This window comes from Mustela nivalis (assembly GCF_964662115.1).
Source record: "Mustela nivalis genome assembly, chromosome: 7".
Lineage (NCBI taxonomy): Eukaryota > Metazoa > Chordata > Mammalia > Carnivora > Mustelidae > Mustela > Mustela nivalis.
The window spans coordinates 91,552,199-91,575,121 of record NC_139026.1 but is presented as its reverse complement, the minus strand read 5'-3'; the positions used below and the strand labels follow the sequence as shown (position 1 = coordinate 91,575,121).

Below are 22,923 nucleotides of genomic sequence, written 5' to 3'. Positions count from 1 at the left end.
CCTCAGGAGAACCCAGTGAGACAGGTTTGATCACCTCCGCTTTGCAGGGAACAGAAGTACAGCGGGTGAGCAGGGGAGCCAAGCCTCCGTCTGAGCTCTGGCTGGCTCTATGTGAAACCCACACACTCAGCTATCTGCTGACACAGTGCTCTCAAACTTTACATCACCTGAGATCTTGTTCAAAGGCACATGCCGGTCCAGTAGGTCTGGGGCAAGGACTGAGACGCCGCCTTTCTCCAAGCCCCTCCAGGGGCCCGAGGCTGCTGGCCCATGGTCCAGACTTGGAGCACTAAGGACCTAAGGCTCCTCCCAGTCTCAGCGTTCCAGGCTTTCTCTGGGCCTCTGTATCCCCATCTGTAAAAGAGCATCTGTGAGTCAGGATTCTGAGTTCAGAGTCTCTCCATCCTCCCCCCATTACCTTATGCTATCTCTCAGTGCTGGTGGCAAGGTGTCCCAGAGAGGAGGATGGGGTGGGAGTCTTAAAGACCTCCTGGTGTGCCCTGTTTTCTAACAGCTGGGACCCCTGAGGCCCCAAGAGGGTGGGTCTTCTCTCCAAATCACAAAGGACATTTATGGCAGGCATGGAACTGAAACTCGCGTTCCTGATTCCCAGCCAGGTGCTCAGTGCTCTTCCAGAAAGGGCCTTGGGTGTTCTCGGAAATCAGGGAGTCCGAACTGCTAGGCAGTGGAAGGGCTGGGGGTTCCTGGGAAGGTCTGTGTGAGTTTTTGTTAAGGGCAGTAGCTTCAGGGCGTCTGGGTGGTAGAGTTGGTTAAGGGTCAGTCTCTCGGTTTCAGCTCAGGTGGTGATCTCAGGGTCAAGATCTCAATGTGGGGAGATCCAACACCACATCAGGCTCCATGCTCAGTGCAAAGTCTGCTTAAGTTTCTCTCTCTCCCTCCCCCTCTGCCCTTAACCGCCATGTACTGTCTCTCAAATAAATAATAATCTTTAAATAAATAAATATTTAAAAAGAAACAAACAACAGCCTGCTTCTCCCTCCCCTATTCCCATTGCTTGGGTTCCCTCTCTCGCTGTCTCTCTCTCTCTCTGTCAAATAAATAAAATCTTAAGAAAAATTAAAAAAAATTTAAAAAGGACAATAGCTTCAAAAGGGAAATTGAGGTACCTGGAAGCAGGTTGCCCTCCTTTCATTGGTGCCATCCCATCAGCTTAGGTTTCTCTCTCCTTCCTTCCTCCCTCTCCACTTCTTACTGTCCTTACTCTCTATCTACTTGCTCTAGCCCACCTGTTCCCAGCCTGCCAACACCCAGAGTCACACATGTGACTTTGAATGGTCATTGACCAATCTGCATGGACAGCTCCACTCTCCCTTTCTCCAGCTCAGTCTTGTCTCCCCATGCTCTGTGCTCTCCAGCCGACCTTCAGCGGGAACAAGTGTCCTGAGGTTGACAGAAGGGGACCTGCTTATCTGGAAGGGTCTAGAGCAGGATGGTGAGTCCTATCCAGGCTGGGGATGGACTTTCTGCAGAAGCCGGGCTGGAAGAGGGCCCCAGAACTTCATCCCTGCTTTCAGAGGCAATACTCAGGTTGATCTCTCTCCTGGCCTTTGGCAGGGGGTGCAGCGAAGCACCCATAACCCTTGGTATTTTCATGCCACTGACACTGCCTGATCTCTGGAGGGGTTTTCTGACCTCACGTGTTTATCTGGAGGACGAGTGGCCCAGCCACCTGTCGAGGCAGCCCCCTAGCAGAACTGGGCCCTGCTGCTCTTGGTCCCTGAGCAAGGCTGAGGCCCTTCTCCTGGCCTTTTCCCACGGACTCTACAGAAGTTTCTGCCTCCTGGACAGAGGCCAGGAGGGACTGACTGATGGAGTCATTCATTCTACCAAGGCCTGTGGAACTTTTTCCGTGTTGGGTGCTGGGATGGACATCACATACTTGGGTTCAACTCAGGTCCTGGTGAAGAAGGGGAAGGAGCCCATACCTGAGCCCCAGAGTGGAAGGGAGGCCTCAGCCACATCAGCACTGAGAGGCAAGGCCAGGAAGAGATTTCCCAGAGCTGGGGACTGAGGAGGAATGGAGAGGGGAGAGGTCCTTCCTGCCTGCATGTGTGGGCTCTAGTGTGTGGGTGGTGACCTGGGCAGGTGACTGCTTCTCTGGGCCTCACGTCTCTCCCCTGAAAAGGGAGAGTTTGAGATGAAGTCAGAGTTCTCAGGTGCTGACTCAGAATCACTGGGGGATTGGGGAAGTGGGGGTGCTGGTTAGGATCCAGATTCCCAGGCCCCTCTGATCCAGGAGCTCTGCCGTCAGGACCTAGCCCTGTTCCCCAAAGCCTGCCGTGGTTTGGATGGGCAGCCAGTGATGGGTCATGGAGCTTGGAGGCTGGAGGATGTCCTGAGCCTCCTCCTGCCTCCAGCTCTGATTCACTCATCTGCCTGCAATTGGGAGGAAGCCACTGTGCTTGACTTGTGACAGTTCCGGAAGCTTCGATCCCAGACAGGCACTATCACCCTTATTGTGGGGAGGAAACCGAAGCCCAGCTCTGTTACATGAAACAATCCTGAGCTTTTTAGGTTCGCACTTCAGGTCTGTGACTTCCTTTTCCTCTCTCTGTGTTGGTTTCTCTTCTCTTCATGGATAACCCTTACCCTTTTCCATCTCCCACCATCTTCCCTTCCTCTTCTCTCTCTTGCTATCATTTCCAATTTCTGAGCATCTTAAAGAGTTTCACAGAATGTCCTTTTTTTCTGGGAAGTCTTCTGTGTCATTTGCCCCAGGTGCCTCCTCCAAGGGGAGTCCAATATTCCCCATTCCTTCCTTATAGATGGGCAGGACAGAGGATCATACGCATCAACTTTCTGATGGTCACCTGTCTTACCTGACTCCCCCTTGCCTCCTGCTCCCTCCCTCTCATCCATCCCCAATTCAGGTTTCAGAATTGTTTGCTTGCTTTATAACAGAGGCAAAAAGCCAGAATAAACCCCAGGGAGAAGTCCTCTCCAGTCCCAGCAGGAAGGACTGAGGTTAGATGCCTGGAAGAACTTCCATATAGCCAAAGGGAACAGTTCTGGAAGGAGGCTGTGGATTTGGGGAGGTGTGGGGAAGCCTGGTCTCTATCCAGGTTTATGATCCTTTTCATTTCCCCAGTTCCTCCTCTTCACACATCCCAAGTCCCTATAGGGTGACTCTGCAGGAGGGCCCAGTGGTCATGGCTTCCTTAGGGCCCACTGATGCTGAAGGACAGACTGAGGCACCCTCCTGCTGCAGACTCGTCCATTGTTCCTGCTCTGGGACCTGCACTCTCACCGTCCCTGACAGCCATCCTTTATCACAGGGGATCGACAGGGAGCCATCTTCTCCCTGAAGAGATCTGTGTGTGCATCCTTACATCTGTGGAGCCGGGCTGTGAGAGGCTGTGGTGGGGGTGTGGGCATGCTTGGGGGTTCCCCATGCCCTTGTCCAGGACCTGCAGAGGTCCTTCTGGGCTCTGCCCTGCCCCTCACCCCCACCCCTGGAGTCAGCTGGTAGGTGTGATGAGCTCAGGGCTACAGATTGGGGTTCTCTCCAAAGGCGGGGCGCCAGGGGTTGCCTCCACTGGGGCTGTGCCCCCCTGATCCCTTGCTCCCTGGCTGGGAGGACTGGGGCTGCTGCAGGCCGACCTGCCTGTCCTGTCTCCACATGGCCACAAGGGGGCTCCGGGTCCAGGTTTTTCTTTTTTTTTTTTCCCCCCCATGGAGCGGCAAGGATTCCCAGCAGCCCCAGAACACTGAGCTTTTCTGGAAGTGTTGGCCATCCTCCTGCAAGTGCCGCTTGAAAGGTCTCTGCCAGGCTGGGAGGCCACCAAGAGGGAATGTGGCCTTTGCCCTTCATAGTCCTATTCTAGAAGTACCTCTTTTTTCTGTCAGGAAGTCTTCCCAGTTGTCTACCCTCCATGTTTACTGCTACTGGGAGGCAGAGATGGGGCTCAGTGAGCCACTTTTTTTTTTTTTTTTTTTTTGCATTACCACTTCTTCTTACACCCCTCTCCCACGCTTAAAGTAAAGTATTTATTCTCTTCCCCATTCTCTGACCATTATAGCTCCAAATCTGCTCTGCCATCATACCTGAGGACTGGGTAGATGGCAGAAGAAAGATGTAAGCTAGACATTAGGAGGGACTTCCTGACAGAAAGGAAGGCATGAGCTTCTGAAGGGTGATGTACACAGGTCGGTTGCCTGTTTACCTGGGGTGAAGCTCTGGTTCTGTGGGGTTGGGAGAGTCCTCTGCGATCCTTGGTTCTACCTACACTTCCCTAGCCAGGGTTAGAGAGGAGAGAGGGGAGCTGGGTGTATTCACCTGTCACTGTGCATCTCTGCGCTATGGAGAACCATGGATATTTCTGGGCCTTTGGATTCTGGGGATAAGGGAGAAATCTGTGTGTGATCTTTCAAAGAAAACACCTGAAGGGCGCCTGGGCTGGCTCAGTTAGTTAAGCGTCTGCCCTTGGCTCAGGTCAATTTCTCGGGGTCCTGGGATAGAGCCCCACATCAGGCTCCCTGCTCAGCATGGAGTGTGCTTGTCCCTTTACCTCTGCCCTCCCCCTGTTTGTGCTCTGTTTCTCTTCCTCAAGTAAATAAAATCTTTAAAAAGGGGGGCATCTGGGTGGCTCAGTGGGTTAAGCTTCTGCCTTTGGCTCAAGTCATGATCTCAGGGTCCTGGGATTGAGCCCTGTGTCGGACTCTCTGCTCAGCAGGGAGCCTGCTTCTCCCTCTCTCTCTGCCTGCCTCTCTGCCTACTTGTGATTTATGTCTGTCAAACAAATAAATAAAATCTTTTTTAAAAAAACTTAAAACAAAAGCAAACACCTGAATCCCTCTCTCCCCCGCTGGTGATCATTGGCTGAGGCAAGGATGAAATAACAGAGCCATTTTCTGCATCCGCTTAAGTGTGTCTTCAGAACCCTTGTTAAATCTTTAGAATCTTGGATTGAACCTCATCAGCCTACTAGGCAAAGACTGAGTCGCTGCACGGACCCTCTCCCTTGAGGGGGAAGTGAGACCACAGCCTCGCACTCCTCCATGGGGTGTGGAGGTGACTGGTTCCCCCCAGCCCCTGTACCTCGACTTTCCCAGTGTGATGTGAAATGTTGTCTGCCTCTCTTTCTTGTCTGTCCTCAATGCCGAGAAGGCCTTGGGGACTTTGGGAAGAGAAGGGTTTTGGACCCAGATTCCACATCAAGGAGGCAAATGGAGCAGCTCTCTGTCTGGGTGCCTACATCAGGGGGTGGGGTGGGGAATAACTCCTACCTCTCAGGTAAATTTTGTGAGGTAGTTTGTGTTAAAAAAAAAAAAGCCTCAGGGCACACAGCATGGCAAGGGTTTCTGTTTTTTGCCCCCTCCCCAGCCTCACTTGTTCTTGGAGAAAGAGAGATGTGCCCATTTCCCAGACAGGAAAATAGGGACAGGAGTGTTACTAAGGCCCAAGGCCAGGGTTTCTGCTGGGAACACTGGAGAATTGGAAGTTTGGGCTCCCCCCTTCTTCTCCGTCCCTCTTTCCTCTTTGGCCTTCTCTGACTCTTCTCCCTTCTGCCCTTCACTCCACCTCTTTTATTTCTTGTTTGTTCTCCCTTTCTTCCTTCTTCCCCTACTCCCCTTCAGTTCAGTTCCTCTGTTCCTCTACCTTCCTTTCTTCATTCATTCATTGAGCATGAAGTTAGGTGGAAGGGATTATTTAGAAAACCAAGAGGGGAGCCTGGGTGGCCCAGTGGGTTAAAGCCTCTGCCTTCAGCTCAGGTCATGATTACAGAGTCCTGGAATTGAGCCCCATATTGGGCTCTCTGCTCGGCAGGGAGCCTGCTTCCTCCTCTAACTGTCTCTGCCTGCCTCTCTGCCTACTTGTGATCTCTGTCTGTCAAAGAAATAAATAAAATCTTAAAAAAAAAAAAAAGAAAAAAAAAAGAAAACCAAGAAATGCCATCCTGCACACTTGGACAACCTCCCGGGACTCCTCTTGCATATTGCAATTGCATATTTCTGTTTGACCTCCCTAACAGGTTGATGCCTCTGTTCCAGCGGTCTGCATTGGAGAAAGCAGGTGGTAATGAAATTTGGTCCAATTAGACAATGTAGGCTCTGGGGAAAGGGCTGAACTGGACATGGGAGCTCCTGCCCTTGAAGGACTTGTGGTTAGGGAGAGAGGCTGGGCTATCAGTAGCAGTGTGACAAGTACTACCTTCAGGGCTTAAATATGGTGTGTGTGGGGGGGCAGGGAGCCTCACAGGAACAGCAGTGAAGGCTTCACAGAGAAGGATGAGCTGGAATTTTCCAGTTCATGAGGTGCTGGGAAGAAAGGTAGTCCTGTTAGCAGAATCCCCATGGGCCAAGGTATGTTGCTAAGAAAGGGCAAGGGGAATTCAGGGAACTGCCAGGGATTTTGTGTGGCTGGATCCCAGGGAGATTGTGGGAGACTAAAATCCCAACCTAGAAGTTAAGCAATGATATCTAATGGTTAGCTCATTGGACAACAAGAGGAGTGTTGAACGGGGTCTTGCTCAGGCCAAATGAACAACAAGGACAGGGTAGGAGAAGGGACATTGAGAAGAGTGGCCTGGGCTCTCGTTTTCTCCCTACTTACTGCCTATATGGCCCTGGGAGACTTACTTAACTCATCACAGGCCTCAGTTGCCTCATCTAGAAAATGGGGATAGTGATGATCATTTACCTGGAGATAAGTAAGACAAAACTGTGTGGATTCTTGAGGTGCCTTCCAGTATTGAGGACAGTATCACGACCACTCTGGACTGTGTGACCAAGGAAGTCTTCATGGAGGAGGAGGATTTGGTCCCTGCCCTTAAAGAATGGCTAATGTTGAACTAAACAGAGAAGGGTGGGGAAGGTTGGGGGCAACGTGGGGACAAGGTCAGAGGGAGGACAGTACGGAGCTGGTGCATGGGGTTGAGATACTGGCTGCAGGGTTGTGGGGGGAGAGTAGGTGGCCCTTAGCAGGGTCCTTGGCAGAAGGTACATGACAAAGACTCACTGGCCCCAGTGTGGGAACCCCATCTGCCCTCCCACCCACCTTCTCTTTGCCCCCAACCTTCCTAGGGGCCAGACTGAGCCAGAGGGAGCCTGGACTTAGAGGAACAAGTTCTGCGGGACGACTGGGAATCAGGGACATGCAAATGATATGCAAATGATATGCAAATGATATGCAAATGAGCCACTCCCAGCTACACCCCTGCCTGAGGTTTGTTTTGTCTGGGGCGGAGCTAACTAGGGGGAGGGCATGGGGGGAGCAGCCGGCCCATTCACCTTCCCTGCCTTCACCTTCCTGCTGGAGCTCCTCCTGCTGCATCGGATAAGCCTGGCCAGGCGTGGGGACACGGTCCTATAGCGCTCTTTCGGTTCTGCAGGCCCAGGAGCTATCCCTGCTGCTGGAGCCCTTACCCCTCCTGTCCATCCCTGGTTGACTGGCCTGGCTCCTGTGGGAGCCTCCTCAAAGCCCTGGGAAGTGTCTGATCTCATTGAGAGGGTGTGTGAAGGGCAGGTCAGAAAGATGGCTGGAGACAGAAGGGGATGCTGGGATGGGACCATCAACGGGACAAGGGAAGGGTAAGGGACAGGGCAAGGAGAGACCTGAAGAGAACAAAAATTCCCAGGAAATGGATAGCCTTGGATCCTGTGAACACAAAGCCCCAGAGATCCTGAGAGACACATTCCAGCAGAGACCCCGACTGACAGAGGCAGACAGACAGAGCCCTTCTCATATGTCCAGCCTGAGACACCAGTACGTCTGTCAGCTTCCTCTGGCCTGTCTGCCTGTCCCTGGCTGATGGTCCCTTTGTCTGTCTAGCTCTTTGTTTGTTTGTCTCTTTGTTTGCTTGTCTCTCTCTGGGCTTCTCCTTCCTACCCCCCTCTGCCGTCTGTCTGTTGGTCCAGACCTGTCTGTCTGTAATTGCCCTCTGCCTTGTCTATCTCTTCAGGGAGAGAAAATTGCTCACTGGGATCGTTCTTACTTTTCTTCCTCCTCTGGAATTTGGGTCTCAATTCCCTCCTTTCTGGGATGGCCCCATCTTCTGCCTCCTATAATATATATATGAGAACCAGGAGTGTGGGTGGATGACCATATTTATGATTGCTCAGGCATTAGAACAAAGGGGTTAATTCATTGGAGAGACAATACTGCTTTCCAACCTTCTAAGGACAAAGCAAGGAGAAAATAATGACTGCAGCATGAGGCACAGTGGTTAGATATTCAGAGGGACTTCCCAAAAGGGAGGTGTGGGAAACATTACAACAGGTCAGCTTAAAGATCTAGCAACCACCTTCATAATCTCCTACAGAAGCGTCCCATGGAAGCGAGATGGGCAACATGACCTTCCCAGTCCGTATAGTCTAAGAAAATGTCTTTTAATGTTGTAAGGTAGGGGGCTTGTATGAGGTGTCTCTCATACCCTCCAATCTCCTACACCAGACACCAGCTATGGAAGTTCCCAGCTTCCTAACTTCCCAGGTGGCTGGGGAGAGGGCCCCAAGGGAAAAGGGTGTGGAGGAAGTGCTATCTATTTTCCCCACCTCCAACCTATTTCCCACCATCTTCCCAAGCTCAGGACCACCCCCCCCCCCTCAATCCATGAGAGATGGCTGCTGGGGACGGAGTGATGTATGTAATGCAGATAAAATGTCAGCAATTCTAAATGGGTCCGGAGATGCAGCCGTTGGGGGGGGGGGTGCAGGGAGAGAGGGCGGAGCAGGGGGGAGAGAGGAAGGGAAAATGAGATGTGGGTCTTCACCAGGGATGGCAGCAGGGGCAGACACCCCCTCCCCCCAGCAAAGGCCAGCAGAGGGTGGGCCCAAGCGGCAGGAGCCCAAATGAGATTTTGAAGAGGGAGCTGGAGGGTGGGGGGTGGAGGCAAGGAGGAGGCGGGTGGGGGCAGCGGGGCCGGAGCTGCTGATGTATAGCGGTTTCATAACTTCCTCAGTATTAAAGGCAGGTTCATGGGGAGGGCAGCGCCATTAATCACCAGGCTGAATGGGGCTGGGATTTGCTGAGAGACGCGCTTGCTGTCTGCTGCGCCTGCCCGGCTCAGGGCGGGAGGGGGCAGGCAGGGATGCCCCTCCTGAACTAAGGGGTAAGACCCCAAGAACCTATTCTGGGTGTGGGGCAAGTGGGTCCTTGCTGATGTGGAGGGAGCTGGGAGGAGGCTTGGAGGGGGCTGGGAAGGGGCACTGGGGACCTTGGCAGAAAGAAGGAAAAGGATGAGGAGGGTTGTGGCAGGTCTAGGGGAAGTGGAGTAGGGGCTGAGGGGAATGATGGGGGCCAGAGGCTGAGGGGGGCCCTGGGGGAGAAAAACTGGGGAGGGAGGATTGTGCATTTGAACATGAAATTGATCACATGTAAATATAATGCAAATAGCATGCAAACGAGCACAGGATTTCTCTGGGTCCACAGCTCAGGCATTCTATTTCTCAGACTGAGAATTGGGGCCAATTTGCATCCAGTTGCATGCTCAATGCCTTGTTTCTTTATTATTAATATTTTCAGAGGGACAACTCAAGGTCTTAGTTGTCAAGATTGGGGAGGGCTGTGAGGAAGCCAAGGTGAGGCTTGATGCCCCTCTGGGCTTTTGGCAGAAGGGTGGGGTCACCCCTAGGAATGGTAATATCAGGAAAAATGAGAGGCCTGGTGACACTGAGGAAGCTGAGTGGTCGGAGTCCTGGGTTGTACCTGTATTGGCGGGGGTCAGAGAGGCAGAGGCTCAGTCGTGAGGCAGAAAAATGGAGAGAGACAGATCTCCATAGCTTTGCAGACAGACTCTGAGCTGGTAAGAGGAGGATGCGTTGCATGTCCTTCGTGGTAGGCTTTGTCATCCTCTCTTCCAGGTGACGAATGAAACGATCGGTGTGAGGTTCCAAGGGGTAATGATCTTCCTAAGGTCAGACTGCTGGCAACTGCCAAGCCCCCAACTCCAAGTTTCCTTGAAAGTTGAGTGCTCCTTTCAACCCACTGTAGGAGTATCTCTGAATGACAAAAACAACAACAACAAAAAAGAGCAGATACTCTGGTTTTCAACAGATACTCATTGAGCACCTAAGAGGTACAAGGCAGGGGGCCTATGCCCAGAGAGAGGAGATTGAGTGCTGACCTCTCAGAACAATTTAGCAGGGGCCATAAAGCATTTTAGGAACAGGTGAACCGCTTACCAGTTGGTGACAAGGGTCTCCAGGGAGGTGCAAGCAGCGGGAGGATCAGAGAATGCTTCTAAGGGGAGGTAGCATTTGACGTGGGCCTTGGGGAGTGAGAGGAACTTATCCAGTGGCAGCACACTCTGGGCAAAGGGGACAAAACGGGCCACTGCGCAAAAGCAGGAGAGAAGGAGTCAGTGGTGCTTTCCAGAGCATGCCAGGATGGAGTGTGTGAAGAGGTGTGAGGAAGGGACCCCCCCAGGCTGAGGTGACAATGGGGGATCGGGGTATGAGAGCATGGGGAGGCCAGATCAGGCATGCAGGCGTCCCTGGGAGGCCAGCCAGGAGCGCAGAATAGGGCAAATCACTCATTCCATCCTTGATTCAGTCAACAGACATTCCTTGTACACCAGACACGTGCCAGCAGTGCCTAGGTAGCTCAGGGGAGGCAAAGCCCAGGTGTGCTCCCTCCTTTGGGGTGTCCAATCAGCAGCAGTGTCCTCCTCAGTCGTGGGGGCGTGGAGTCTGGCCCTCACAGTGCTACTCTGAGTAGCAGAGGCGCAAGCCCACAGGAAGTACTTAGCGTGGTGGGTGTGGGAGGAGAGATCAGTCAGGGTTCATTACTATCATCATCCTTATCACTGCTCTGAAAGGTATGAAATGGGAGACATAGGCTGAGAGAGGGGTCAGCCGTCCACAGCGAACCTGGGGAGAGAGGGAGCTGGATAGCATGGGAAGAAGGAGGGGACAGGCTCACAAGGGCTTGCGGGGACAAGAGAAGGCAGGCGAGTGACAGAGCCAGAGATAAGGGCAGGGGAAGCGTGGTCTGGGAGCACTGCAGTGGAAGAAGCAAGGCTGGGTGGACTCATCTTCAGTCAAGTCCCCACTCTCTGCTGGTGCGCTGGGAGAGCAGGGCAGGGCAGGGCCTGGGTGCTGGGCAGGCTGGAAGCCGGTATCTTTGGTCCCCTTCTATGCGGCCCTTCTCCCAGACTCTTGATTCCTCTTTGGCTCCACCTGTGGGAGAGGCTCCTCCCACTAGGCCCCCAGTCCTGCAGGAGGCCTTGGGGATCAGGCCAGGCCCCTTGGCTGGCTGTCCATCTGATATCTGTGTGGTCTCCTCAGGAGAATTGCTCTGGACAACTCGAACACCACTCAGACGGATTGTCCGGCCTCCCAGCCCCGACATCTCCCACCACTGCATCAAGCCAAATTACTTGCGCCCCCCAGCCTGGGGCCCTGGTGAAATCCGATTAGTGAAGAGAGCCGTGCTGAGCTGACAGCTCCTCCGATAATTGCTTCCCAAGTAAGCGATGCAAATCAACCCATCCAGCTTGTCCTGCTCCTCTCCTGGGGACCCAGGTGTCCCGGCCCCAGGACTGGGAGAACACCCGAGTTGGAGAGACTTGGAAGCTGTCACCTGCCTTCAGTTAAGTGGCCATCAATCTGTAAAGCTGGTCTGGGCTGCTGGAAGGGCTGGGGGTGGTGAGGCTGGCCAGGGACCCCGCTGGCTATACATTTCTGTCTCCTTTGAGAGGTTGTCATGTTGCCTCTCATCTTACCCCTTGGAGAAGTATCCTCTGTACCCATTTGCCAGTGGGGCAGAGGAAGGCAGAGATACAGGAGACACAGGGATAGGGACATGTTTAAATGTGTCCCTGTGGACAATGGAAGGTTGCATCAGCTGGGCTTTCCTGGTTTCCTGGTTCTCTGGTTCTGGGAGGGAGAGGGGAGCAGGACCTGTGGGACCTGCAGATAGCCTTCTCCCTCTGTGAGTATCCTCCCCACTGGGCTGGGGAGAAATCAGGGTCCTTTTGAGAGCCTGTTAATACCTCTTTTCCTAGTGCTTTTCCTTCCTACATCTTTACCTCAAGTTCTTTCTTTCTCTGACCCTCTCATCCAATTTCCTACAGATCTTGGAGACCTGAAAAGTACTTCTCTTGTAATCCTAAACTTCCGGCCCCTAGACTTGCCCATATGGGTCACTGGCTTTGTGGAAATCTCCAGGGATGTGTTGCCCAGTCTTGTCCTGTGTGTGTGTGTGTGTGTGTGTGTGTGTGTGTGTCTGATGTGGTTCTGTGGTCTAGATCTTGGGTTCTCAGACTAGCGTCTGCCTGAGACCCTGACACATGGTTATAACAGCAATAACTAACCTTTAGGGAGCTACTATTCTGAGCTAGGCACTCTACTGAGCACCATGTAACTAAGTCATTTAATTATCACAAAAGAAGAGATGGTTTACAGTGATAATCCCATTTTACAACTGAGCTAACCGAGGCACAGAGAAGTTAAGTAACGTGTCCAAGGTCACTGCTAGTAAGTGGCAAAGCTGGATTCAAATCCAGGCCGTCTGAGTCCCGAGACCATGCTCTAAAGGCCTCCTCTACGCCACCTCTCCTCTCTGTTGCTCTTTTAATGTTTACTGGGCTGAGAGAGGGCAAGTGCCCAGCGTCATAGTGGAGCTTGGGGATATGGCCACTGAAAGGCAAACACCAGAAGCCCTTTGGGGTTCCCTAGGGCAGAGGTGGCAGGAGCTACCAAGGGTCACATCTGGTATTTGGGGAGAGGGAAACATGGTCTTCATCTTTTCCAATCCCCAATATCTATTTTCTGCACCCAAGCCCTGCAGCTAGACAACTCTCCTCTCTACTCTGACAGCATGGAAGCAGGGACAGGGCGGAAAGATCCTCTCCTAAGAGCCGGTGAGCTTGAAGTCAGAGCTAGGATCACCAGAGGCCGATAGATGGCGCTCATGGCCCAACACAGCCTTAGGAGCTCGCTGAAACCAAAGGAAAACAAGCCCTCAGGTTAACCCCTTCCTGCCTGGGCTCCCACCCCAGGAGCAGCCTGGTGGGCAGCAGAGGGCCCTGACCCAGGCCCAGCTAGCCCCAAAGGAGTGACCCAACTCTCTAGGCTCTGTTCAAGCCACAGGCCTTCTACTGTCTCTACCCCATAAGTTCTATCCATAAATGACAGTCTGCCAGCTTTTGGAGACTTCCCAGAGGGCCAGGAGCCTGGGACACAGTCAAAATAGGTTGGGAGGGCTTCACCCTAGCCCAAGTTTCTTCTCTAAGACTCTACCTCTTGAAAATTTATGGGTCTCTGTTTCTAAGCACCCCCACTGCAGGGCTTCTCACTTCCATCTTCCCTCAGAAGGACCCACCAGGTGGGGAGGTGTAGCATGGCCTAGACAGAGAAGACTCCCAGACCCTTCTGGGGTCAGCTGCAGGGACTCACTGTGGGGTTGCCCAAGACTCAGTTTCTCCCTATGTTCAGGCCTCCTATTTCTGGGCTCCTGGGATAAATGGGGTTACAGGGACAGAAACAGTTATCTAGGGACGCCTGGGTGGCTCAGTTGGTTAAGTGGCTACCTTCGGCTCAGGTCATGATCCCAGCGTCCTGGGATTGAGTCCCGCGTCGGGCTCCCTGCTCAGCAGGGAGCCTGCTTCTCCCTCTGCCTCTGCCTGCCACTCTGTCTGCCTGTGCTCACTCTCTCTGACAAATAAATAAATAAAATCTTTTTTTTTTTTTTTTTTTTTTTTTTTTAAAGAAACAGTTATCTAATTCTTCCTGGAAGCTGACATTGGGAGTTAGGGCCCTGGAGGAACACTGCTTGCCTGCCATGCATTTCCCTCATTACTTTCTTATCAGAAGCAGACTTGGAAAGTGGAGGGGCTGCCATGGTGATAAGCTGGAAGTGGTTGGCAAGCAAGTGGCAGAGGGGTAGGGTGGGCAGGAGGGCTGTCCAAGGGATGGCAAAGCCCCTAGAATTTAAGTAATAAGATGATAGCACAGTGTGGGTCCTTGACCGCCAATATTTGTTTGGTAACATGCAAATGCATAGATCTATGAAGGCAGAAGAACCTGAGGGGACAGTCAGTTCTAGAAGCCTGGGATACTTTTATTTCAGACATTCCAGAGAAAGAAGCAGAGGCACAGGGTAGATGTACATAGAGGGGGACAGATACACAGATACAGAGAAAAAGCTATACTGGCTCAGTCAGTTAAGCATCAGACTCTTGGTTTTAGCTCAGGTTTTGATCTCAGGTTGTGAGTTCAAGGCCCATGTTGGGTTTCACACTGGGCATGGAGCCTACTTAAAAGACAAAACAAAACAAAACCCCCCATATTTAGAAAGTAAGGGTAGAGATACATTTACATACGTGGTGAGAGGCAAAGACACAAAAAGGGAAAGAATCTGGCACAACCAAAAGTTCAGGAAATAACAGACTTTGTGAGGTGGATGATTAACTCTGTTTCCAAAGTCTGGCAAATGTGGGGGGTGGTTTCTCACCTTTGGTGTCAGAGGGTTGTTGCTCACACTTCCTTAAAGCCCATGCTGCTTTTGTCTGTTGGTAGGAGGGCAGGGAAAGGTTGGCGAGGGGGTAGCATCCTTGTTTTCTCACCTTTTCCTGTTCTAGGGTCTACTGGTCTTCTTCTTTACCACCTGTAGGGAGACCTTGCTTCTTCCTGATCTCAGGAATGGCTGTGCTGAGGTGTGCAGGAGATGGGACGTATCCAGAAGGCAATCAGCTTTATGGAGTTTCCAGTACAATGAAAATCTTACAGTTAGGACACAGACTAGACTGAGGTCTAGTCTGGGGTGCCTTGGTGGCTCAGACTTTGGCCCTCTGCCATCAGCTCAGGTCCTGGGACCTACCCCACATCAGGCTCTCTGCTTAGTGGGGAGTCTGCCTCTCCCTCGCCCTCTGCTGCTTTTCTTGCTTGTGCTCTCTCTCTGTGTCAAATAAATAAACAAAATCTTAAAAAATAAAGAACAAAATTAGGAGTGGACAGCTCTGGACATTGTTTTGGACTGGGGAATTGGGAGGTAATGGATTACTAGGCACAGCCATGGGATTAGGAATATTCAGGGAAGTATTTGAGGGGAAGGATTGGGAAGGATGGGAGATTATAGGGGTGGGTAGATTGCATGGCAGAGGAGGGAGAGAAGTCAAATGTGAAAGCTATGGAGACATAGGCTTGGGCAGTGATGGGAGATAGAAGAGTCTCAAAACCATTAGTAAAGAATTGTTAGGAGATTCCAAAAGTGTCTCTGTGAATGTTTTATTATTTTTATATTTTTATTTTTTAAAAGATTTTATTTATTTATTTATTTGACAGAGAGAGAGATCACAAGTAGGCAGAGAGGACAGGGAAAGCAGGCTCCCCGCTGAGCAGAGAGCCCGATGCAGGGCTTGACTCAGAACTCTGGGATCATGACCTGAACTGAAGGTATGGGCTTAACCCGCTGAGCCACCCAAGCGCCCCTCTGTAGATGTTTTAGATACAGTCCTTGGAGGTCTGCAAAAGAGAGATCTCTTATCTGTGGGGCAGCAGGAGGAGTAGAAATGTTTTTTTTTTTTTTTTTTTTTTAAGATTTTATGTATTCATTTGACAGAGAGAAATCACAAGCTGAGAGGCAGGCAGAGAGAGGAGGAAGCAGGCTCCCCACGGAGCAGAGAACCCGATGCGGGGCTCGATTCCAGGACCCCGAGATCATGACCTGAGCTGAGCCACCCAGGCGTCCCTAGAAATGGTTTTTTAACCACTGTTAATACTCTCACGTGAGTTTTGAGATTGGGGATGGTTGAAGTTCTTTGGTTCGCAATCCTGTTCGGAAAAGTCTTGTCGATGAATTTTTGGAAGGGGGTTGCCCTTTAGGGATAGAAACTAGGACCTTCGTGGTCCTTACTGGGCCTGGCCTTCCAGAAAACTTTCTTGATTTTTTTGCCCTGCTATTAGAGATAAACTACGTTCCCCAGAGTCACTTAGGGCTAATTTAAGAAGCTTTCCCGGGATCCAAGTATTTCCGGCGGAAGTTGCTGCGGCTACGCCAATCTCTTTCCAGAAACAAAGTAGACTACGACTCCCACTGTCCTCCGAGCGTGGGGGCGGGGAAGGGAACCGGAAACCGGACGGAGAGCTGAACCAGGTGAGGAAGTAGGAGCCTGGGAACCTGGGGTCCTGAGGCATGGTTTGGGCTCTCAGGCTTGCGGGGCGGTGTCGGGCGGGGAGTCGGAAAGTTTGTGCTTTGGGGACCTTCGCTCTGTCTGGGGCTTGCCCCGGCAGAGGAAGAGTCGAGCCCACGGAACCGGCCCGGAGAGCCTGCGGGGACGTGGTTTTCCCGTCGGGCGGAGCCCGAGGGCGGGCGCGGAGATTTCCTATGGACCCTTAACCGGTGGCCCTCTCAGAACCAGTAGGAGGAATAAGTGGTGTTTTCAAATCCAAGTTCTGGTACTACTGCTGTTATTTTAAGGATTTGCTGATTGTCCCTGTCGATTCCTAGAGTGCTTCCAAGGGACAGGGGAGTGGATAGTGTCTTTGATTCCTTCTTCACTTCCTTGAGTTTAGCGTCAGAGACCCTAGATAGCCAAATTTATTGCTGGATTACCCTGAGCTTCCTTTGCATTTAGTATGACACTGTAATTTATAATATATCGTTTCTTAAGTCTTTGATTCTTGGTGGCTTTAGATAGGACTTTCAGGTTCCTCCTTTGGGTTCTCATAGTGTATTGTTTAGGAAGTTAAAGCTCAAACCACAGTGTATTAGAGTTGTTTATGTGTCCTCTCTCGGTAGTTTATGAGCCTGGCCTACATTTTACTCATTTTGGATTTCTTCCTTGTCCAGAGACGACCACAGTGCCTACCGTGGAAGAGACTCATAAATTGGGAAAAGAAAAAAAAAAAAGAGTTAACAGTTTGTGGTAGGTTGGATGGAATTTGTGGTTTTCATTTCAGAGAGAGGAGGGTTAAATGGTTTGCTTAAGAGAAACTTAGAGATAAAATCAGGATTAAAAGTGGATTTGGGGGGCGCTGAGTAGCTCAGCAGATTAAGCCTCTTCCTTCAACTTGGGTCATGGTCTCAGGGTCCTGGGATCGAGCCCCATTATTGGGCTCTCTGCTCAGCAAGGAGCCTGCTTACCCCTTTCTCTCTGTCTGCGTCTCTGACTACTTGTGATCTCTCCTTCTCTGTCAAATAAAGAAATAAAATCTTAAAAAAAAAAAAAGTGGATTTGGTTGAAACCCAGACTGTGTCTTTTGCTCTCAGATTAGGTTTGAAACTGGAATGCTGCAAATAAAGCCTTATCTTTTTTATTGTTGCTGTTGTTGTTGTTGTACCCTGCAGCCTTGTTGTCTCCAGCACAGCTCAACCTAAGACTTGAGAGAAGTCCCTGAGCTGGAGCAGCCAGCCCCCTAACATGGGCACTACACGGGGATGTGCACAGCAAGGGCTCCAAAGATATTTGAGTTCTACACGGCTTCCTTCTTGGCTTTTGTTTGAGCCCAGTTGGCGCTGGTTAGCCACTTAGACAAAACAGTGACTTCGGGATCAGTCTGGAGAAGGATTTCCTAAGTTTGGCCCTGACATTTTTTCTCTCTCACTTCCCCTAGGCGAGGGTCCAAGAACAGATTGATGGATCAAGCTGTTCTGTCAACCCTGAGGTCTCATGAGGGAGAAGAACCTTGATCCCTGCCCCATGGGAGGCTCAGACATGATGGAAACACACCCAGAGCCTAGCAAACCCTCGGAAACAGCTGGAGTGCAAAGTGGGCAGCTGAGCCTTGAGTGAACTTGGGCTGTAGAAATGGAGAAGAGTCCGTCAGGAAAGACTCCTTGGTAGAAGGGCCTTTTATTTATTTATTTGAGGGAAGGCATAAGAGGGGAGAAGAAGAGAGGGAGAAGCAGACTCCCCATGGAGCTGGGAGCCCGATGTGGGACTCTGTCCTGGGACTCCGGGATTATGACCTGAACCAGAGCAATTGCTTAATCAGCTGAGCCACTCAGGTGCCCCGGTAGAAGGTCGTTTTAAAGAGGACTGAAAAAGGTAGGATGGACAGAGTTGAGTGGGTATTTGTTGACTACCTAATAAAAGCTAGGACCTCAAAGATACAGAGGGAAGTTGAACGGGACCTGGCTTCTGATCTCAAGTCTAGGTAGGGAGGCAAGGTGTGAATTCAGGAAGAAGCCATGAACCATGGTGACGTGCAGTGGTTTGAGCCTTCCATCAACCAGAATTTTGTTTAAAATACAGATTCCAGGTCTCAGTCCAGCCCTGCTCCTGTGTGGGATGAGGCTGGGAAGTTTCAGCAGTGCTACAGTGTCCTAAGGAGGGCAGGCTTTATCAGTGAGATCATTGGAGCTGCATCTTGAAGGATGGCTATGATCTGGGTGTGTGGAGAGGCAGAGGCGTCATAGTCCTGGTTGGCTCAAGGAGTGTATTTGGTTGGGTTTGAAGAAATGGCATGTACAGATTTTTGGGAATTGGGGTGGGAAAGGCACTTTTGAAAGAGTGAATGTAAGTGTCAGGCTGGAACACTGGGTTTGCATGGGAAATGTGAGGAGGAAGATTAGAAGGAACGGTCTTTGTAGGCTATAGAACTTGCTGGAGTGCTCCCTCTGCCTCCTCCCCGGGTCTTCCTTCTTTGTTCTGCTTCTCCACTTCCTTCTTGCCTCCCAACCCTCACTTGTATGTTAAATCTGATTCCATCCTTTGTATTGCTACTAATGAATGGATATTATTCTGAGTATTTGGGTGAGAAAACCTGAGGCTCTGACCATGATTACATAGCTTGTAAGGGTCTATTCTGAGTCCAGTAATCATCCTGCACTGAGGATTCTTTTTTTTTTTTTAAGATTTTATTTATTTATTTGACAGAGATCACAAGTAGGCAGAGAAACAGGCAGAGAGAGAGGAGGATGCAGGCTCCCTGCTGAGCAGAGAGCCCGATGCGGGTCCTGGGGACTTGATCCCAGGACCCCGGGATCATGACCTAGCCAAAGGCAGAGGCTTTAACCGGCTGAACCACCCAGGCGCCCCTGCACTGAGGATTCTTGAATGTGGGCAAGAAGCTGGGCTGGGCTTTCGGGAGGTGGGGGCGGGGTGTTGGATTAGCAGGGTGGCTGATTGAACCATCTCAGGCAAGATGAGGGGGTGGTTAAAAGCATGGCCTTGAGTCAGATAGTTTGGGTTCATATCCCAGCTTCATTACTTGCGTGACCTTGGGCAAGTTGCTTGATCTTACTAAGCCTCAGTCTTCTCACCTGTAACATGGGAACAATAACACTGGCCTCTTGGGGTTGTTACAAGGATCAATGAGGTGTACTTGGCACAGAGCAATTGCTCACCACCTGGAAGCAATTGTAATTAGCCTTCTGTAATTAGTCTCTGGGCTCTGGCGGTGCACCTGCATCTCATTCTTCAGCACATTGGTTTCCAGAACACAGCCCATCCTGGCTGAGCTTGTTTTATTAAGGATGACATTAGAGGTGCGGAAAGTTTGCCACTGGTAAATATATATTGAAAACCTCGCATATACTTGGCATGGCCTAAGAACTAGTGACTCAAGGCTTATATCTGATGGAAAGGAGGTTTGGAGTGGGGGGAATGCCAGGTTATTCTCATTAGGTGACATAGGAAGAGGAGGGATGTTTGAAGCGGGAAGTGGAAGGACCCTTCACTACCAAGAACTGAGATGAGCTCTGTCAGACCTAGAGGGTGGAGGGTGACTGACAGTCTCTTCTGCGCCCTAGAAAGGTTAGCCCTGGCCAGTCTGGATCCCTCTCACTCTTCGGTTGAAGGCTGATGGAGCCTCTGTCCGTCTCTTTTCCAGGTGGCAGTGACATGGCTGTGCCCCAGGCTTCTCCACCGGGGCCCCTCCATGAGCCTGCCATGGATCTCCAGCCTTGCCCTCGAAGCTTGGCTGAGAGCTTCCTGGAGGAGGAGCTGCGGCTCAATGCTGAGCTGAGCCAGCTGCAGTTCTCGGAGCCTGTGGGCATCATCTACAATCCTGTGGAGTACGCGTGGGAACCACACCGCAGCTATGTGACCCGCTACTGCCAGGGCCCCAAGGAAGTGCTGTTCCTGGGCATGAACCCTGGACCCTTTGGCATGGCCCAGACTGGGGTAAAGGGTTTGGCTTCCCCTGGATGGGGAGGGGGAGGCTCCTAGGTAGATATTTGGCTGTGGGTGCGGTGTGGGAGGAGCATGTGCCTGGCTGTGGACACGTGTGGGGCCGGGCCCCTTGGCCCCTCCCAGTACACACACTAGCTCCTGTGGTCTCAGACGCTCTCCAGGCCCCGCTGCCCAGAGTTAACCAAGCACATTAATGGTAGTTCCGTTTCCCCTGTGAGCTGTCCACTAATTGCCTCTGTGAGCCCTTCCTTCCGCCGGCCCCATCCTTACTTTGCCGGATCTCCTCTTTCCCTGGAGTGTGGTTAGGGTCAGAGAGGGACCCGGAATACCAGGTCCTCAGGGAGACTGCCTGATGGAGGTGGGTGTGGAAGAGGTGCGGGGCTTTTACCTGCTTCTGTGTCTGAGCTGAGGAGAGGCTCAGAACAGAGTCTGCTCTGGGGGCCTGTGTGCTTTCCTTTCAGACCTTGGGATGAGTGAATGCCCCTCAGTGGGGGTGCTTGGCAGATCAGGGAGGGGATGAGGCTTCAGGGCAGGAGGCTCAATCGCTTTTATTGACCCCAGCTGGGGGATGAAAGATGATCAATGATGATCGATGGAAATGACAGCTTGAGGCTCCGGGCTGAGAGGGCACCCAGAGAGCGCTGGTCAGTCCTGTCCTTGTGCCTCCTCTAACACTGGCTGTCTTTCTGTCTCAGACCATCTGTCTGCCCCAGTACCACCCATCACATCCTGTGGAGGGCCAGATAGTCCCATATACTCTCTGGATGTGGTTCCAAAGGCAAGTGGGGATAGAAGTAAACAGATTCTTCTGCACCACGGTCCACAATAAAAAACTGGAGAAGGATGGGCAGGATCAAACTATAGGGCCCGAATCATCCTTGTCTCAGGCCTTTGGGCAAAAGTGCTGGGGATGGGGATGGGGTGTCCAGGCTGGAGCCTCATGGTGGGTATGGAGGGGTCAGCTGGTGCAGAACCCAGGTGTCCGATCTTCAGACTGAAACCCTCCTGTCTCTCCCCCCTTCTGGCAGGTGCCCTTTGGGGAAGTGAGTATAGTCCGGGACTGGTTGGGCATTGGGGGACCTGTGTTGACCCCACCCCAAGAGCACCCGAAGCGACCAGTGCTGGGACTGGAGTGCCCTCAGTCAGAGGTGAGCGGTGCCCGGTTCTGGGGCTTTTTCCGGAACCTCTGTGGACAGCCCGAGGTCTTCTTCCGTCGCTGTTTCGTCCACAATCTGTGTCCTTTGCTCTTCTTGACTCCCAGTGGGCGCAACCTCACGCCTGCAGAGCTACCTGCCAGGCAGCGAGAACAGCTTCTTGGGGCCTGTGATGCGGTCCTCTGTCGACAGGTGCAGCTTCTGGGGGTGCGGCTGGTGGTGGGTGTGGGGCGGCTGGCGGAGCAGCGGGCGCGGCGGGCTCTGGCAGGCCTGATGCCCGAAGTGCAGGTGGAGGGGCTCCTGCACCCCTCACCTCGGAGCCCTCAGGCCAACAGGGGATGGGAGGCAGCAGCCACGGAGAGACTGAATGAGCTGGGGCTGCTGCCACTGCTAACAAAGTGAGGGCCCTGTGGCCCAGCACAGGAGGTTTTCTAGGCCCCCAGGTCATCCCAGGGGGAGCAGAGGACTGTGGGTGCCCTGGACTGGAGCCACAAGCTCCTTCTGGTCTCCCCGGTTGCTGGGACCTGCCGTGGCAGTTTTGACACTACTCCCTGCATCCTTTACCTTCTTTGAGCGATGCCCCTGTGGTAACCGGCTGCATGGAGCCTTGGTGTCCGAGGAGTGCTCTACCTCACCGTGTCCTGGGGAGCCTCTGGTCAGCTGTGAGTGGTCTGAGCAGTGACTTCTGAGGCTGTGTTTGAGAGAAGAGCCTGCCAGGATCCTCACCTGTCCTCTTAGAACAACTGCCTTCAAGCTGAGCCATTTCCTCACAGGGACCAGGACAAATGGAGGGCTATGGGTGTTACGAGTGAACTTCTTCCGGGAGACGGAAGCTGGATCAGAGAAAGGATTCAGCGTGGCCCAGTGGGGAAGACCAGAAGACTGGCTTTCTTCATCTTGGCTTTGAGACTTCATGACTTTGGACCAACTTGATTAACCTCTCCAAGCCTCGGGATCCTCGTCTGTAAAATGGGGCTCCCTGCCGCATGGGGTGGGGGTTAAGTGAGATAACACTTGAAAGTGCCTTGCTTCGTGCCTGGCAGGTGGGGGCTCCTGCTTCTTGCTTTTTTGCCTCTTGATTGGGGTGTCACTGTACCACACTACAGGGGGAGCTCCCCCACTCCGAAGACCTTACTGGGTGAGGGGTGGATCCTTGTCCTGCTACAGGTGGACTGATAACTTTTTATGAAAAACCCAGCCTGTGATTTTTCAGTCTGAGCATTAAAAACTCTCAAACCGGGGCACCTAGGTGGCTCAGTCAGTTAGGCGGCTCAGCCAGTTAGGCGACTGCCTTCGGTGCGGTCATGATCTCTCAGGTCATATTCACTCAGGTGCCCCACTCAGCAGGGAGTCTGGCTCTCCCTTCTCATATCCCTCTGCCCCTACCCCCACTAGCGCACTCTCTCTCAAATAAATAAAATCTTTAAAAGGAAAAAAAGGCTCCTAAACCCTTCGTGTGGGTCCTTTTTTTCCCCTCTCCTGCATGTCCGAGATGGAAGGGTTAGTTTAGATTTTCCCTTAACCTCTTCACTGTTTGCAAGGTGTTCTTGTGGGTCTCTAGGGAGATGATGAAAAAAGAACTCTTGTGGTGTTATCAGAGCTTAAGGGTCTCAGGGGTTTGTCTGCTACTCAGGGCCCTGTGGGGAGCAGGTGATGGGTGAATGGGAGCACGCTATTTCTGTCTAACTCATTTCTTATGTCTGTAGGATGACTGGTTGGTGTGCCCTTTA

At 52.0% G+C, this 22,923-nt stretch overlaps 1 protein-coding gene across 9 annotated transcripts; it reads left to right on the top strand.

The window, feature by feature from the left end:
• Nucleotides 1-15,976: 15,976 nt before the first annotated feature.
• Nucleotides 15,977-22,641, top strand: SMUG1 (single-strand-selective monofunctional uracil-DNA glycosylase 1). 9 transcript variants are annotated; one of them, XM_082740740.1, is made up of 4 exons: nucleotides 16,013-16,057; nucleotides 17,518-17,743; nucleotides 19,738-20,030; nucleotides 21,068-22,641. In XM_082740740.1, the coding sequence occupies exons 3-4, from the start codon at nucleotides 19,749-19,751 to the stop codon at nucleotides 21,593-21,595; spliced, it is 810 nt and encodes a 269-aa protein (XP_082596866.1). In that variant the 5' UTR covers nucleotides 16,013-16,057; nucleotides 17,518-17,743; nucleotides 19,738-19,748; the 3' UTR covers nucleotides 21,596-22,641. The 9 variants fall into 9 exon arrangements, with proteins under 9 accessions (XP_082596868.1, XP_082596866.1, XP_082596867.1 ...); XM_082740741.1 differs by lacking the exon at nucleotides 17,518-17,743 and adding an exon at nucleotides 16,754-16,829 and having other exon boundaries at nucleotides 16,016-16,057; XM_082740747.1 differs by lacking the exons at nucleotides 16,013-16,057; nucleotides 17,518-17,743 and adding an exon at nucleotides 16,381-16,829 and having other exon boundaries at nucleotides 21,068-21,385; nucleotides 21,967-22,641.
• The last annotated feature ends 282 nt before the right edge of the window (nucleotides 22,642-22,923 follow it).

Coding starts and splice junctions, on each gene's coding strand:
- SMUG1 (XM_082740739.1), top strand. CDS start 16,706: ATGAGCCTGGCCTACATTTTACTCATTTTGGATTTCTTCCTTGTCCAG. Junction 16,830..19,737: donor AAAAGAGTTAACAGTTTGTG/GTAGGTTGGATG, acceptor TCTCTTTTCCAG/GTGGCAGTGACATGGCTGTG. Junction 20,031..21,067: donor TTGGCATGGCCCAGACTGGG/GTAAAGGGTTTG, acceptor CCCTTCTGGCAG/GTGCCCTTTGGGGAAGTGAG.